General features: G+C 41.6%; 2 protein-coding genes across 5 annotated transcripts in view; both read left to right on the top strand.

Moving 5' to 3' along the window:
• Positions 1-280: 280 nt before the first annotated feature.
• stai (stathmin) lies at positions 281-9,199 on the top strand. 4 transcript variants are annotated; one of them, XM_026813033.1, is made up of 7 exons: positions 281-420; positions 1,160-1,200; positions 6,179-6,534; positions 6,607-6,747; positions 6,829-6,969; positions 7,246-7,389; positions 7,762-9,199. In XM_026813033.1, exons 2-7 carry the CDS (start codon positions 1,167-1,169, stop codon positions 7,852-7,854), a joined length of 909 nt encoding a protein of 302 aa, XP_026668834.1. In that variant the 5' UTR covers positions 281-420; positions 1,160-1,166; the 3' UTR covers positions 7,855-9,199. The 4 variants fall into 4 exon arrangements, with proteins under 4 accessions (XP_026668834.1, XP_017879022.1, XP_017879021.1 ...); XM_018023533.2 differs by lacking the exons at positions 281-420; positions 1,160-1,200 and adding exons at positions 4,172-4,443; positions 5,361-5,444; XM_018023532.2 differs by lacking the exons at positions 281-420; positions 1,160-1,200 and adding exons at positions 4,172-4,443; positions 5,355-5,444.
• Positions 9,200-10,247: 1,048 nt separating this feature from the next.
• Positions 10,248-18,526, top strand: part of NFAT (nuclear factor of activated T cells 3) — a 46,122-nt gene continuing 37,843 nt past the window's right edge. Inside the window, exon 1 of the mRNA XM_018023573.2 lies at positions 10,248-10,548. Coding sequence (XP_017879062.1) covers positions 10,476-10,548 — 73 coding nt within the window. The 5' untranslated portion in view covers positions 10,248-10,475. The remainder of the gene's footprint in view (positions 10,549-18,526) is intronic.

Below are 18,526 nucleotides of genomic sequence, written 5' to 3'. Positions count from 1 at the left end.
GAGTGTATACTTGCAATGAGTAGAGATTTAAACAATGAAAACGGTAACTGCGAATACGTAGTAAAAGTGGATCCGCGCGACACGTCCTGTGTTACGCTTCGGCCAACGTTTCGAATTCAAACAAGCCAATCTCTACGAACCGGTCGTATAGCTCGACGAATGGCAGCCAGAACGCGTTCCAATACATCGACAAAACGCACGTACGTGTCGTCTGTGTGGCTCGACGGTGGTAGTGTGAATCGCTGAAATACACAGGGATAACTGCATGTTACAATAAAAGCAAGCAGGAATTCCAGTCCAGCGTCCGTTCAGTTCAGATCTTCTCGTGTTGTCCAGTGTACAAATACGTGCTTGTTCTCGTCGAAGGATCTACGCTCGCTGATCGATAATAGTTCCTTTATCCCGTCGACTCGAAAACAGGTAAGCTAAACGTTTCGTTCGTTCGCATCGTGTCATGTTAAAAGTTATCGCGTAGAGACAAAGAGACGCTGGGAACAAAGGGACGCCAGTTTCTCGTTGACCCGATCGTGTTCGATCAGTAGATTTAGGCACTGTTCAATGCGAAACAGAGAATATGATGTTCTGTTCAATGATCGTAATCGATGTATTCAACTTGTGGCGTTGTTACAGAAATCTATCATGCGCACGAGTAGCAAATAATTATCGTACCTCTGATGTCTTCCATACAGTTAAACATTTAATCCGATTTATTTCCGATCTTTCTGTTTTCGAAAAATAAAAAGATCGGATAAGGATACTCGTTTTAATCATTTAACGTCGATTTGATCTTTGATCTATTGTACCGTGTATGTACACAAGCCTGAAAAAGTTCAAATGCCAGCGTCTACCGTCTTCGGTTCATATGCGAGACTCGACGAATGGTTCATGAAATATTTGCACTTTTCTTTCGATTCACTTGTTATCTTAAATAGCAGATAAGATATAAAGTGTATCTATCGATGTTCAATTTAATAGATCAATTTTTCATTGTAAACAAGTGTGTACCTAACGTATATTCTGTGTTTGAATCAAACTTCTTATTGTTACGATAAAGATTACTAAAAATAGATGCAGTGAAATGGAAAGAGGAATGTTTGTACAAAACTCAATCCACCTTTCCTTTATTAATCGTTTTACAAGAACGAATGTTCTTTTACAGAGAAACAATGGCTACAGCTACCGAATCGCCTGTTAAAGAGCGTAAGTGGCAAATACTATTTTTCATTTAGCTATACTAACAATGTTTGGATCTTTCCTTTGCCGATTTATTAAAATAGAGTGTACTAACACGTGTACTTAATTTATACAAGCTTATTATGAGCTTGCAAAATCGCCACGAGTAACGAGCTGAAATTCCGTTTTATCAAATGCGAAATGACGGTATGGTAGCCGTGAAGAACGCAAGTTTTTTGCACGATTTTCGATGACAGAAGTCAGCGGATGACAAAGGATCCTTAATTAGGTAGGCAATTTAGGTGACGGGCGGTAGGAACACACCCTAAGGCGACCGAGAGTAAGATATAGTTGCCGAGAAGAGGTCAGAGCCCTCCACACTGGCGTCCTCGGAGTAGTGCAGCCTGCACTTCACCGTGGCAACTGCAGCTTGACTCGACTGCAGTGCTACTCGAACGGCTTTCTTAGCGGTTCTCAACCAGCGAACAACATTTCAATCAACTTGCATTTTTCTTCAATAAATCCCTCTACGATATCTTCATATTCGAAATGGGAGTATTTATTCCACCCGATTATTCAAGTATTTTCGTTTCTTCATTTTCTGTTTCATTTGATAGTTCTTAATTCGACGTAAGACGGGTGGGAGTTCTAATCCTCTGATGTTGTTTCGAGGGACAAAATTACAAACGAGTATCTGGATGTAGAGATATTCTACCACGTCGCGCACGAGCAGATCAAATTCCGCAGCTATCGGCAATTTCGCAATACGAATAATTACACGTAGAACGATCGTATTGATCTTCCATTGCCGTGAGTACATGCGATGTAACGGGCCCCGCATAAGCGTCGCGTACCGACAAATAATAATGGTATCTCACAATTGAACCGGCTGTGTGCCACATAGCCGGCGCAACTTAAAACCCCCGGAACCTTTCTTGTTCCGGGGAATGAGGTTCATCTCCCGCACCGTGAGAGAGACTCGGCTCGGTTGACTCTTGGCCGACTTTAAACAGCCGTGCGTGCTCGATGACATTGAAGTGCGTAGGTTAATCCAATTGTCCGGTGCACCGTGCAAGATTGTATATCGGGTGAAACGCCCGTCAGCGTTTTCCCCTCCCGGTGAAACTCGGCGTTGAATTTCTTCCTGCCTTAAAGGGCACGCGGCGATAAACCATGCTTTAAAACCACGCGTTTTTCTCGACGAACCAGCTCCCTCTTTAATTTCTTCTTCGTTCTTTTCGTTAACGCTTCTCTAGATTCAATTAAATGTAACGAAGCTCGTTACACGTCGCATGTACGTACGAGATCGACATTCCAGTTTAGTTTTCACCTGGTTCGAATTGATACGTTTTCTATTAGTTTTTATACGAACTCGATATACGATATAATTTTCTAGATATTTATTGTAATCGATTAGACAGACACTCATTTATGAGTATGACAATTGAAAATGCTCAGAACAAATTTCTGTTTGAATTTTATTTTCTATATTAACTCCGTACACGACAGTCCGATTTCTGCGCAATTTACCACGGTTCGTGACTAGTGGAAAAAGGGGCGACTGCATTATTAACATCGCCTGTTCCCTCGTTCTGAAAATATTCCACGATATCGATCCCACGGCGGCGTACAGGAGAGATTCATTCACTTTACAGCGTATCCTTCGACCGTAATGCGCCACGGTGTATCCGACGTTGCGATTGTTCGATCACGAAATGGAAGAGTTTACTGGGCAACAACGATCTTCGTTTGCGTTCTACATATTCCGACTTCGATCTTTTCCCTCGCGACCATCGCGTCGCCCGTTCAGATCGATTATCCCGATCCGCGACTCGTTAAACCGTTCCGATAAACGGAGAAGAGGATGGACACTGCTGACAATAAGACGGGGTGTGTCCATCGAAGGAACGGGAGACACTCAGCTTCCGGACAAAGGCAATCTATTTCCAGCGTGAAGGAAGGAGCAAAAAATTGATCGTTTTCTTGGAAATCGAGAGGGGAATAACAGCTACGTCATTCTCGCCTGGATCGGTTTTTTGCTATGGTGATTCGATTTAAGGAAAAAGACTAACTCCAAAAAAGAGTATCGCAGAGATACATAACGAAGTATTCAAATTTTTTACAGCGATGATCATAGAAGAGGCTTTTGTATACCCCGGGGGTTCGAGGAGCGCTTAACACGGATATTGAAAAATCGAAACAAGATTCCTCTCTCCGCGGTGCATACCGCAAGGTCCATGAGTCAGGCCGAAGATCGGATACTATGTAACGAACCAGGGGTAGAACTCAGCGGTAGGGCTTGATTTATAATAGACGTCACGAAATAGGGCGCTGGTTATGTAAAATCTTCGCAAACTTTCAAATCAATAAGCGAGAGATAGTGCAGGCTAGTTATCATGCATTCCAGCATTGCTCTGTCCTCGTTAGACAAAGAAATAATCGTGCGTCGAGCCAAGTATTCAAAACGGGGTGCACAAAGAATTGTGTAATCTCTATTCTTTAGAAGGATTATGCGTTTGTGCATCGAAGAAAGGATCACCTTTTGTAGATAATAGTTTCGTTTTACCTATCACTTCCATAGAGTTTGAAGCTCGCATTCTCGTGCCAAACTGATGAGCCGCGGAATTCCTTAAGAATCGTGGAAAGGAGATATCATCGTCCATTGATCAGCGGGCGGTTGCCGGTGCGAAGTTTTGTGAAGGAGGTGTAAGAGGCTCGCTGAGGTGGACAGATGCTATTCTACGCCTTCGTGTAGACCTCGTACACGTGCCTAGCGGCCGGCAGGCAGCCGGGTCCACGATATATGCATGTTAAAGGCCTATCGGAGGTGGAGGTTGGAGGTTGGAAGGTTAGCAGAAGTGGAAGGGTGGCTTGTCGTCGGGTAGGCTGTGCTCGTTGCAACCGGGGGGGTGGTTTGATCCGTGCCGGTTAGGGGTGCGCGAGAGGCGCCGGTGGGTGGATATTGAGCGACGCCAGGCGTCGTGGCGCACCGTGCGGATCAGTCGCCCTCCAGCCACCGCCCCAGATACCAGTTCCCAGTCACTTCCGACCCTCCTCTTTGCTCGTCGAAACTCTGTGACTCTCCCCTGCGATCTCGCTCAGCGCTTCTCACCTTTGTTTCTCGTAATCTCGTTCCTCACGACAGCTTTTTTACTTCCGGCAATTACGGAGCGCGATTCGCGAACGCCGGAAACATGCTGATCGGTCTTGTGCGCGACTCAGTGTTGCAGTGCTTCTGTCACAGCTGCAAAGCACCGTTGGGCATCGTAGGTGAGTCCTCTGATCCTCGAGTAACACCGTTCCCCGTCACGCTTTCATCGGGAAAGGTGCAACCGTTTCGACGAGATTCGGGATTCCATAGTAGATCGTTTAATCAGAAGGGGAAGAAGAGTCGATACCGCGGTGAATGACTTCTGCAATCGAGGTGATCCGCTAGACTCAAGCATCGGATATTTCACTTAATCCTATTTTATACGGTATCGCGATATCTATTTAGACCCCGCATTTCCTCACTTATATTCACAGCTTTGACATCGCTTTCTACACGAGTTCATTTTATTTTTCTTAAACCTGAATATCATTACCGATCGTGTCAGGTTTAAATAATTTTTACTCTTCCCTTGAAAATCCTCCCTTTTCAAACTCGACGGCTAGCTTATTTTTACCGGAGTCGACGGTGGTCGATATCACGCTGGTATCATATTATCCTGGCTACCTGCAGTTCGATCAGTTTCTCTAGTTTCTACCAATAGGTATTCACGGTGCACCTGTGCATCTTCTACGATAACAACTTGTTCGCATCGTTGCAATTTATTTCTTACGCACGAGATTTGATATCCTGATCGAAACAGTTTTCTTTTCATTTCTTGGAATCCTCCGTACGTGTTTGAAAGTAATAATAGCGGTGGCCCGATCGAAACGGGTCGATACTGCTGGTTTTAATGCACGAGTCACCCTGAACTTCCGCGAGCTCTTCGGACGATCGCAGGGCCAGTCGTTCGCACGTGCTCTGAAGGAAAAGCCTGTGGAAAATCGGGGTGCGGCCCAAGATGGCCACCCTTACTCGTTAGCCGATTCCGAATAGACGGTTGCATCGATTTCCCGATAATTAAAGCGCGATCCTCGTTCCCCTGACCCCTACGGTAACGCGGTACCGCCTCATTGATTCTCAATTTTCTAAGCGGCAGACAGGAGGGGTAATGCACCCTTCAAGAAGCCCAGCGGCAAAGGAAAGCCGCGGACCAAGCAGCCGAAGAAAGTAAAGTTCATCAGTGAGTATACGTGTGACGCTGCTCTCTTTTCAATTAACGAGACCTCCACTTCCGACACCTTCGCGATCGGCTCTCTTAATCGAGCTCAATTACACCGTTTGACTTTGATCTCTGGCGCTCGTTTCAACTCGACTTAAACACGATTAACAAAGTTCAGGATAGCAAGTTTAACTGGGCTTCTTTTTATTTTTTTATCGATTGAAAATTATATGTTGCATCGCATACTCTCTGCGAAGTGCAACGAACCCTGCGGCGAACGGGTCGCCAATATGTCGCCCGGTGAATTATAAATCGAAGCCGGCAAACGTGACGAAGAACACACGGTACGGCATGGTACACCGTAAGTGGGGTGAAAAAGGTGCGTGTGTGCCGACGCTAGACGTCGCGGCGCCTAGAGACAATCGTCCCGTGGGTTGATCGATCCTTTCCTTCTTGCGCCTCGTGAGTCATACTTCCGTAACTGCCCTCGCTGAGCCTACGAGCCAAACCCGAGACGGATCGAGAAATCTTCCGCCGAAGTGGATCGCCCATATGCCAGACCGGGGGGGATGCCTTTAATTGCGCTTTGCTCCATGGGGGGTAATGAATGAATCATGTCAGTCGTGACATCGTTACGCGGATTTCAGTTACGTTGCGAGTGGCGATGATTAATTCGTTTTTGCACCTTGGCAATTAAAATTAATTATTGCGTTACCACGCGAATCAGTTGAAGAATTATGTTGATACGTTCTTAGCAACCGAGATCCGATGCCAAGAGAAATCGAAAGGTGGCCTGTGCTACGAGGTGATCTTGGCAGAGCCGACGGTGCAGAAGAGAGCACCCTCGCCGCCACAGGCGAGCCCGACTCAACAAGTCGCCATCGAGGATAAACTTCGAGCAGCTGAGGAGAGAAGGCTTTCTCTCGGTGCACAAAAGATCGCCGCTCTCAATGCTAAACTCACGAAAATCGAGGAGGCCTCCCGTAAGAAAGACGAACTAAACTCAGCTTTCATCACCGCGACCCGCGAATCTTTAGACGCTAAGATGAACAGCACCGAGGAGAACCGAGAGGCTCACATCCAGGAGTTGAAGAGCAAGTTAAAGGAGCATGTGAGTTCGCGATTCTTCTGCTCTTATTTTCATCGAACGAGAACGTTGCCTTAATCGATGTTTCGATCTTAGTTGGAGAGCGTGGAAAAGACTCGTTTGAATCTCGAGCAACAGACTCAAGAGGTGAAATGCGCCGTGGAGGAGAAGTTGAAGTCTGCCGCTGCTCAACGCGACGAGAATATCAAGAGGATGCAGGAACGTTTGAAAGAACATGTCGGTACATTAAATATCATCGACGAACTCCCGCGTCTACGGGACCTACAGTGATCTCATTTGATTTTATACGACTTTTAGGAGGAACAAGTGGCTCGAGTGCGTCAGGGAATGACTGAGCGCGTACAGCAGCTCCAATCCCAGATCCAAGGCAAGCTGGATCAGGCTCAGGAACGCCGTCAGAACATCGAGCGCGAACAGAAGGAGAAGCTACGCAATCATGTAAGTTGCACGCGTTTCCCGACCGCAATTTGGCTATATTAGTCGTACAGGTTTTTCTATTGGATTTGTTTTGGCTAGTATCAGGAAGGATTTCTCGCTTCCGTAGTCGTAACGGCTGGTTTGGTCGATTTTTCATAAAGAGGAGGAGGCGTCTTTTCAGGAGCGAACGTAGTTCGAGTATTCGTTTAGTTTCTTTTTCTTTTTATTAGTGGAAATCCTTTCTCACGAATTATCCGACTGTTTTACCCAATAAGGGAATTTGAAATGGTCGTTTAGAACACTGTGAAGATAGCAAAAGTGCGTCAGATGGCCACGAGAGAGCTTCTGGTGAAAAAGTTCGAATTTGACAAGAGGGTTTCTACTGCGGAGCAGAACCGACAACGAGAGATTCAACGTCGTGTGCAGGCTATTCGCCAGCATGTAATTTCGCCACCTTTCTGTTGACTCAATATGTTCTCGTTGTCTCCCAAACCTGTCCACGAGATACATTTGCTTGTTACAATCTGTTTCGCTGATTAAGTTATTAGTAGGAATTCCGTGACTAGATTGCAGTAGGATACGAGATTCTGATTAGACGTTTGTCATGAATTCTAATCGCTTCGCCGTGTTATGTAGTCGAAATTATTTCACGTAGGGATTTTGTTTTGTTATCGTTTTCAGCATGAACCTGCATTGACCAGCTCTACTTCACCCTATAGGTGTTAGCTTAATTTTGGTTCTGGCATGTCTTAGAATAGTACTCGTCGCAAACTCGGCGGCTTAAAACATCGGTAATCTTTTGTTTCTTCGAAGGAGAGGCGTGCGGAGATGGTGAGACAGAACAAGGCGGCTCTGTCCGAGCAATCTGCCATGCCCGCCGAAAGGGAGACTGCCAGCTCTGGGTAAACGAAATAATGTTTCGCGGTTGCAAAATCGAGGAAAGAGGAGAGGCGGGATTTGACTACAAGGCTTGCGGAGTCATGCCGCTGAATAGAAATTCATCGGAGTTACGTGTTTAAACATTCGAATAAACTACGGAGTAATTGCACTCGCTGTGCTTCACCCGGGGCGCTCCATTACGCTTTGTGCCATTTTTGTTCGCCGGAAGAAAATTATGGGATTCATGCAAGCGATTAAATAGTAGCCGAGGATATCTGCAATTTTAATCACTTTCTTTTCGTTACGAAAGATGGGGGATCAAATATCAAATCGGATCAAACACTCGAGAATGATTCTAGATTCTCCGCGAACGAAGCGGAGATCGATCGATTATTTTCCTCCCAGTTTCTACTTTTGCAAAAAAAAAGAACACTGCCTTCATCTAACTGAAATACACCTTTCCCCTTCATTTTTAAAGATATACGTGTTAACTTCAATCGAAAGATATTACAGCGTGTAACATTTTATTTTTTAGTTTTAACGTGCCTATCACTGAACACGATTGTGAATCTTCTCGAAGATGGCATTAAGAATACCTTATGTGTTTGTGATTGATTGTAACTAATAGTTTGCAATTTTATACAGCGCTTCATTCATTATATTTCATTTCATTAATGGCTATATATGTGGTGTTGTTATTCACTCACGATTAATTATCCTCTTAAGAAAGACACTCTTAGTTTATGAAATCGAGATCTTATTCAACGGTTCAACATACTTTTAATCCTGTTACACTTCCCTTTTATCTCAATGGTTTTTTATTTTTTATGTAATTATTTCGCGATCAGTTCATTAATGGTTTTGCTTTTCATTTATAGAATAATGATAGATAATACTATCGCTACAATTAGATTTTAAGTGGTAACTGCGACCATACGTGTGTGCACACATACCATATACGACGAAGTACATGTGTACGGTATGTGCCGACATATAAGCACACTTATAATATATATACATATATATATATATATATATATATAATAGTGCTTTATACTAGGCTTGGGAACTTTAAAACCATTTTGTACTCGATCATTGTAATATTACTGCGCTAAATTGAACAAGAACATAAGAAAAAAAAAGTATGTAGTCTAATTGAATATGATAATGCTTCTGTGATGACTTACATAATTATTTGTCGAGATGTGTAGTGTTTAAGTGAGAATGTGAGAGGGTGAGAGAAAGGAGAGAGAGAGACATTTGAAATTCCTCTACGCTCGTACATAATATCGGATACCGTGGCTAGGGGCCTTAATTTCGTTCTTATGTATCATCGCTGGTAATCGAAATGAAAAATCGTAGACACCGTAAACGGAGCAAGGTTTTTTAAGAAACTATCTCCTTCTCGCAAATGGTTGAAGATCACGCAGCTAGTGGTTCCTCGGCCTTCTTAGATACTCTTATATAAATATATTGAGGATACCATTAAACGGGGGGAAACGTTTAGCTCTGATCACGGTACCGTCGCAAATTAACGGGATATTAAAAAACAAAAGTGCAACTATACATATGTCGCAGTGATATTGCAACCGATACTCGACGATCTTAGATATCGAAGCTACATGGGAAATTTTTACAAAGAATTAGAGGATAGGAGGTGGGAAGGAATTTTACGTTGACAAATATGAATTGTAGACTACGTTCCTGAGTGGTACGATCCATTCGTCTCGTGTTGGAACGTAGAGAAAAAATTTACGAAATGGTCTCGATTTTCATGTGATCGCGACAGGCGAGCAACGTATATTTTTGCATAATTGTTGTGATCTTTTGCAAAATGTATTTCGTCTGATTGTCGCGTTGACGGCCGACGTATGTATGTTATTATTGTCCCTCGATTTCGCGTTACGATATATAAAAAATATAAATTTCTACGCGATGGTATATATAATGATATGGTTACTACAATTGTACGTATGGTTTATTGTGAGCTTTGGTAATTGTCTTATAGTGGAGCGGCAGAAGCAAATCATCTCTTGCAAAAACGATTATTGCGAAATAAATTTCTATTGGAAACAAACAACAATCGTTATCGTGAGAAACTATGAATCGGTTGCCTTCGCTGATCGAAATCTTTCGATGCGATCGTCTGTTTTCGAAATGGGACATTTTTCATATTTCAATAGCTTTAAATCTTGGCGGATAGTTTTCGTCGAAAGTGATTCAGATATAGCCGACTTACGATACAGCAGATTATTTCGAATCCTGCCAGTGCCTTCTTAGTTGTTATACATTAGAACACCCTGTCCGTTACGAGGATTAAATACAACGTTCGTTTAACGATAGTTACTTACCCTTTTATTGATTCGGTTAATTGTTTGATCGCGTTGAAACAGTTTAGTCGAAAATCATGTTGGAGCCGTCTAATTTTAGAGTTATCCGAAACGTACCACGCGGGAGAGAGAGGAGAACGCTGATACGTCACAGGCCGTACCACGTGACGCCAATGGCCGACGGCCAAAGGCTGAACGTAATGGCGAAGCAGGCTTTGTGGCCGAGTAGGTAGATGGCAAATGGCTGCCGTGTAGGTGAATAATAATGCGTAGCGAGTGCGGGAGAAGTGTTAAAAATTGTAATAAAGTGCGTGTACGATGTTGCTAAAGGGACGGTCATCGGAGAGGAAGAACCGGAGGCATCATGGGAAAAACATCAAAGCCACAGCCGGTAAGTGGTTAGTTTGGTACGACAGCAAATTTGCGAAATGGTTCGCCTGCCAGTCGACGAGATAGCCCTGCTGCATTTCTCGGTCCCTCTAATCGTTTTCCATGGTATCAACACAACATGGCCGAGAACCCCGTAACCCAACTATTTATTGTACGATTTTTACATTCCGTCTCGAACAATCGTAAACGAGAGGAATGTACAGGTGCATAGCAAACTGTCCCGGTACCCCCGTTTTTGCGCGTCGAAATTCATTGCAAACCTTTGCTTGGATATCAACGCGATTTGTCCGACTCAATATCTCTCTCGAAGTGAGAAAGTGTTTATAGAATTTAATAGCAGAACCGTAAATCCAAGTGATGTCAGTTTATCAAGGTGACTCGTAAAATGCATAACGTAGGAATCGTGCGTACGTATTTGCTTCGAAAGACAGTGATTAGATCCAGGATCTTTTATAGCATTAAGTAGCATCGCGTAATAAAGCAGAATATCACAATTTGATTATTGTATAGATAAATTACGCTACGTTTCGTAGCGTACAAGTGCAATGAGGCTATTATCTCACGTTCAATATGGATACTTGACAAGATTTCATGTGTAATTACATTTCGTTTGCTATTAGTAAACGCGATTCAATGTTGCTTGTTACATTTCAACAGATGTCATTCAATTCCTCGTTTTTTCTATGAGACGTGATAACAGTGTTTTTATTAAACCACATTACATAGATGCTCTTGTGTACTCACGTATGTACACTGCGTGTTACATCGAACCGTGTACGCGATTATCAATGAATTTGAACTTCGTCCCTTCGTTTGACACACAGTGCTATTGACGATGAGACGTCGTTCTCGCAATCACTCAAATAAATAGCTATAGCATTTTTTCGTTCTAAATAAAACAATGTTCAGCGAATTGTTATCAAACCAGAGTACTGTCTTTGTCAGCCAGTGGTCTTACACATTTCATTACGTGTGCACAGCCGCGTTAGATCGGTTTCACTTAATTCACGTCGTCCAATGCAATGATCACAGTATTTCTATGTAAAACTAGTTACCCACCGCGTTCTAAGTAAACGCATTTCCAAGATTTCAGTACATTCGTTAGTTAATTAGCGTGCATTCGCTAGAAAGAATGCGCCATAAAATTACTATTAAACGCGCAAGATACCCAATATTATAACTTGGATATTCCCAACGAGTATAACATACGTATTGACTCATAATCTCGCACGATGTGCGTACAATACATTTCTTTTAAATGTTATTATATCCGTCGATCGAAAGTTACTTTCACTTTTCGTTAAAATATAATACTTACTATAATACTTTCCAGGTTCACGTTCGGTTCACGCGCTGGCAAATGTATACAAATCTTCTGCTAATGATAGTTTCGTGTTTATCACGATTATTATCATTTTAAGCGGAATTGATATGAGTTTCATAGAATTAAATACATTTATCAATCAATTGACTATACTTAATGTATCCTGTCGTGTACATACTAATTTATGGGACTTTTGTGGAATTGAATCTACGAACGAAGGTAGCGATACTCAGGTTTACGAAACCATTGAGTTTCAGTTAATTTGGTCACTCGTGTACCGTTATCCGATTCGAGGATAACCCGAGGACCAGGTATCGCTTGAGCGGACTAACGCCAGCTTTTAAATTTCGACTGTTTCGCGGTACGGCCGGTCGCGAAGTTTATGTAACCACGAAAAGTTGATATTGCGGTGTCGTTATCGCATGTGAAAATATACTATAGCTAGACGACGGAGTTGGTCAATGACCAAACGATTTCAACAAACGTCGGATTAGAATTTATCACGGAATTGTGGGACTTCCAAGGACAGGAAGTTAATTGCGATTCTTTAGGCGACCGGGTATTGGGTTCGTTCAAAATTCTCTTATCGTGCGTGAAGCGTAGGACCCAGCAAGAGATAACAGGCTACGTTCGGAAGAGTAAACAGACGAGCGTAATTGATGAAGAAAGAAAAAAGATGTAGATATTTCAGAAGTTTGAAGAGCCACGTGGCCTCTCCGAGTATCGCTAACGAATGCGAATGACAATTAGTGTTCTTATCATTGTCGAGCTCTGCGCGAATATGTCTTTTAATTTTCGCTTTGCTTTAAACGCTCCGTTTAATATCGACTAATATTACATATGTATAAAGAGGTGAAAAATGATGTATTGAATTACGTTCCTCAGGTAAATCTATGATAACGCGTTATTCTCGTGTGAGAACAAATTTGTTGGATATCGTTGATGGACAGACGAGTTTAAGTCTCACTTAAGTCGTCGTAAACTTTCCAATTCGTCGCAAAAGCTGGATCGATCAAGTAGCCGGCATATGGCACCCTGAGGAACAGAAAAGCGCAATACGGAGACAGAAATATCGCAAGGTATCGGACGCGAAATCGACTCGATGCGTTCCGCTGGGTTAAAAGCATCGATCCGCGTTCTTTATCGTCATGGCAACACAATTATCCTTGTGTAGGACCAGTAGTAGAAGTAGACGTGAACGTATGTTTCCATACGACACACTTCAATACCACGTACGTACGTACGTACCTCTCCTCTATTTGTTATCTTACTCTATCTTCCTTGCTCTATTCTTATCGCAGCATGCTAAGAATGCATTTTCACGGTTTCACTGACACGCACCTTACGTATGACGTGAAACGAGTTCGTCTCTCGTTCAAATAAATCTACCAGCGTTAAATTGAACGGAAGGAGAATATGATCGTCGAAACGTGCAAAGGTCGATTGCATTGGGAAAAAGTGTAGATACATTTGTCTACGCGTTTAATTGGAGGAGCCACGCGGTCAACGCAAAGTATCTGAACGAGCTTTTCAATACCGATGCGTAGCCATTTGAATAATAAATCGTTTTATCGATTCGTATTGACGCAGCGGCTCGCATGCTTCGCGATCACCCCGTCCGTTTTTCATCCTACGAACATTCCTTTTTAACCCGGTTTCTGCTTTCTCGAACTTGCGCACTTTTTTCTTTTTTTCTCTTGTCGAATCAATTTATTGGCCCGACGTTTCGCATATCTCTTGCCCGGATGCTCGCTGGGCTTAATTCGGATATTTAGATGCGAACGCATACACCGGTAAATTATCATGCGCCTAAAAGTCGTCAAGGTCCTGGGTCCAAGTCCTTTCGAACCCGGTGCGCCCCGGCAAAATTTCTCGAGGAATAACGGTCGATGAATCCGACGACGTGGTGTCGAGCGACTCCAAGGTCTTTGTAATGTAGTCTCAATCACCGTCAATCTACACTGATCTGAACAATTTAGGGCCACCTTCTCCCTGCCGATACACCCTTTCCCACTCTCGATTCTCGCTGGAACGACTCATCTCTCATGCTTTCTTACTAGGTAAACTGCACCAGTTCGCGTTTTGTGAACACGCTTATTATCAGACTTCGGAACGATCTCTAATGAGATTGTATGAACTCTTACGTAAAAACAATGACTAAGCATTGAAATTTTAATAGTCACTAGATATCATATTCATAAAACACTTTACAAAATTTTAGAAATTTTGCAAGTCTGTTAAAAAATTTATGATTTCATTTATGAAAAAATATGAATGCAACAATGATAGAATTTCGTAATTTTCTACAATTTTTAATACATGATTATTAGATATAATGATTGATATACTTCCTGTAGTGATTAGTACAAGAATTGATTTGTGCACACATACTGTAATGCTGCGAATGGATTAAATCGAGTTAAAACAACGAGGTATCAAGAATGTGGAATTTCTGAGAGGCGCGGTGCTGCATCAACATTGATAATGTAGCAGTGATAACAGTTACATAATGTTCAACAATATTTGCGATTCATCGCGAGCAAAGCTGTCCTTTTAAATAGTGACATTCTTCAAAATTGACTGTTCGCAATGAGTTGATTAGAGAAAAGGTCGTATTTGGCATAGGAGTTGATACGAGTTTCGAGTTAAATGTAACGGTAGCGATGGAATGAAGAGAGACGGTGTCGGGCGCCGCGGCGCCAGTCGTCCCTCTGTGGTCAGGCAGAAATTGTAGGCCAGATGAAATGCAGTGGACACGAGAGAAGAGATGGTTTCTCCGACGTATTACCAATTGGAACTGCTCGTTACAAATTAATTGCATATGCTTTTAACGAGCCAAACAAATTTCTCTACACGCGACACAAGGATTTACATGACCAGCTACGAATTTAATGTGAACAGATAATTGCGATTATGGAACATAGGTTCAAAGAAGACAAGCCAAGTTTTACTATTATTCAAATAGAATGAAAGCAGATGATGCATCCTGTTTTTATAATCATATAATTACAACGAAGGAGCTTTAGACACGTTCTTACTGTTTCCCCTTGGAAAAATCTCGGAAAAATTTTTTTGGGTCAAAATATCAAAAATTGTTATTCAAAAATAGTGCACTTTTCTTCTAATTTCGATATTTAACGAGTTACATATGATTATATGGCATTTTATTGATGTTGACAAAATCTGACCATTCCAGCGTCGAAACGGCGAACTTTTGGAAAAAAAATTCGTTTTTCCTTAATAACTCCTAAACTCTTGGAGATACGAGAAAATTGCATACGACCTTTCTTGTAGAGGATGACGAGATCTGCAATTTCCATGTAAAAAGTTTTCGCTAGCATTAATAGTTTACGAGTTATTTGCAAAATACTGTTTTTTCGTTTTTTGCAAATAACTCGTAAACTATTAATGCTAGCGAAAACTTTTTACATGGAAATTGCAGATCTCGTCGTCCTCTACAAGAAAGGTCTGATGCAATTTTTCCGTAAGTCCAACGGTTTAGGAGTTATTGGCCAAAAACGAAAATTTGGAAGAAATTGAAGGGGTACTTGGTACCCCTTCAATTTGTGTATTGGGTACCCCTTGGAAAAATCTCGGAAAAATCGAAAAGTTTTTTTTCGCGGAATTTCGACAAATACTTCGAATATAAGTTGTAGGTGATACTATTACCTATGAAAAATGTGCAATCACTACAATTTTAGCTTTTTAATAGTAATAAAGTCTCGCAAAAATCGAAAATTTTTTGTTGTCTATTATTAGCAATGTTCTTCCGACGTGTGATTTCTTTTTAAAAAATGCATTTCTAAAGTGCATAAACTTTTGGGATTGACTGTATAGTCAATACATCCTTAAACATTTTAGGTATGAAATATTGATTCTCATTACAACAGCTTTGGTCTCCAGTGTATGATACAAATGGGTTAAATGCATCTTCTGAGATTTAAGTTTATTCATGTCGATGTTCTGTAAATGAACTCTACAATAATTGATAGGAAGGTTTCTATTTCTTCTTGTGTGTCGAGTCTGAAATGATTGCATTCATCAATATTAAAATTGAATCGCGTACGTACTTTGTATCATCGTTGATCTTCGCTCTCGGTCTTAAAATTAATCGGGACACGTGTAATGGTATCGTAGAAACATCTAGGATCTAATAGATTATCATTTCGCGGTCTCACTCTCGAAAACGACCCAATTCGTACGATTGTTCGGGTCGATAAAGTTATCGTCTAGCATGACCTAAAAAAGACATAACGTACATACATGTAATGAGATCGATCGACTGTTCGAAGGCGTGTTTGCGAGCAAACCGTGATCGTTTATGTAATGAATTTCTTCTCGGTTTTCCAGCGCGTTGAACCCATCGAATTGCAATTCGATTGCATATTTTCGATTAGAATAATGTCGCTCACAGAATCGAGTCAGAATTACGTGAACAGGTGAACGGTGTCGTTCTGTTTTTCTTTTTTTTTTTTATAGAATCGTTCGTCAAAGGAAGGGAAACGACGTTAATTGCTGTGTAACATTCTATTTACAAAATAGGTATTTGCGTCAAGAAACTAAAACTGTTTTGCAAAACGATTCGGTTTTTGCTTTTGTGCGCACGATTATACTCGCTTGTACAATTATAGATGATGCAAATCGTTCGGATCAGACCGATCGCGTTTAATATCGGCGTTCGATAAGAAAAAAAATTGATTACTCAGACTGTTTACACTTAGAAATCTCGATGAATGCGACTTATTGCAGCCCAGATACGCACTGACGTTCTCCCGTTCGGACGACAGGTATAAGCCTCTGGCGAGATATCAAAATTTATCGCGAGAGCTCTCCGCACATGTACATACATACATACTTACATACATACATAGATGCACCAGGTTTCCGCGTTGTCTTGGCAAACTTTCGAGGATTCGGAGCCTGGAATGCGTTCTGCGTTTATTGCGTGCGTCATCGACTGCAATAAGCGTTCGCAATTATATAATAAACTAGCGAATTCACGAGAGAACGTTTGTAAAACCCGGCTTTATTTAACCATTCCATTCGAGACACTTGCGTTAACAGTTTAATGAGAAGTGGATGTTTCTACGTGTATCGAATACCTCCTATCGTATTCCCATTTTGCGTATCGTCAACGAGCATTATTCTGCTCTTCCAGTTCACGCTTCCGACTACTTAGTCTATAGAAGTGTCTCACGAGTATCGTTAATTAGTAACTATGAGAAACTAGCTCAATTAAAAGATTGTACAGCTAGTAACAATGAAACTGAGCCAGCTCGGGTTTGTATTTCCCATAAGGGGATAAAATTCAAAACGAGTTTTTTTCAATACTCGATCTGGCATCGATGCTACTACATTTTCACATAATTTGTATAAACTATTCTATAGTAGTTTTATAAAGTTTCGAAAAATGCAGAAAAATGTTTGATTTTTTTAATGTGTCACGCTGGTAGAGACCCTTAAGAGTAAAGCCAGATGCGCCTTCCTTCTGTCTCGTTCGCTCCACGCGAAATCCGTAGTTGCGAGGAAAACCAGTTTACCAGCAGACTCCGAACTCACCCTTCGCGTCCTTCTTTCGTATTCGTACGGCGCGTTTTAATCGACCTCGTCGCTACCTTCTTGGAATTCATGGGAGTAAAGAGAAAATATGAAATATCATAACGTCCTCGGTGTAGCAGCGTTGTTCGTTTAAAACCACCTTGAAGAATCGAATCGTCTTTTATTTTCATTCGGATACCTGTTGCGTTTTTGGAACGCCGTATGTTAATCAGTCGTCGAGAACCAGAACCGGACTGGAGAAATTGGAGTGATTAACTATTTTCAACCGTGCAATGCAGTCTCCGCGGAATGTCGATGACAACGAGTGCTTGAAGCTCAATCTTCGTTTCGTCGAGGCTTATCAACATTTATTTTGCGTCAGAGAAGATTGAAGAGAAATTCTTACAAAGTCGAAGGAACGTTTAAGAAACATTAAATCCTGAGAATGATTATCGAGCGAAGTGAAATATTTATAATGTCTGTTTAGAAAATGAAATTCAGACGGGAATTCATTTTAAAATAATTACGCGTCTCACTTTTTAACTTCTTTATCTTAGATATATTTTCTTCTATGAATACATAAGGTCTTTGGTTTAATTGTCTACTTAGTAAAAAAGATATTCAGTTAGTTAGCAAAGTTTCAATTTGCCTACTGGTAATAATTCTTAGGGAAAAAAATTTATGCGATTTAGACGACGTTCGTTTGAACACATCGGCGTAGAGGATACGTGTTTTCGTTCGAAGATGAAGAGACAGAGGCGAGAGCATAGTCGACGCTGAAACATGTTTGACTCGGATTAATAAGGGCAATTGATGTCGTTGAAAACGTTGGCGTTTTCTGGCGCTCTGACAAATAAGAGGGACACGCTTATGCTCGACGATTAGACCGAGTCGCGCCTCCGTCGGCTCTCGCTTTGACGCTAATTAATAGCCCGATCATTTCAATTGATAAAACATGAATTGAATTGTGAAGTACCGTTCAAGTTAATCCGCGATAAGTGCAATCGCGTCATCGTGTTCGATGACTATATCACGGTTTCATTTCAATCGATGTACTCGCTAGATTCGCTTTAGATTAGAAATTGATAAATTTTTCCAATTAAAGTATCTATAAATT

The sequence above is a fragment of the Ceratina calcarata genome, unplaced genomic scaffold (assembly GCF_001652005.2).
Source record: "Ceratina calcarata isolate Rehan_Ccalc_2016 unplaced genomic scaffold, ASM165200v1 scaffold305.2, whole genome shotgun sequence".
Lineage (NCBI taxonomy): Eukaryota > Metazoa > Arthropoda > Insecta > Hymenoptera > Apidae > Ceratina > Ceratina calcarata.
This window is presented reverse-complemented; position numbering and strand designations above follow the sequence as displayed.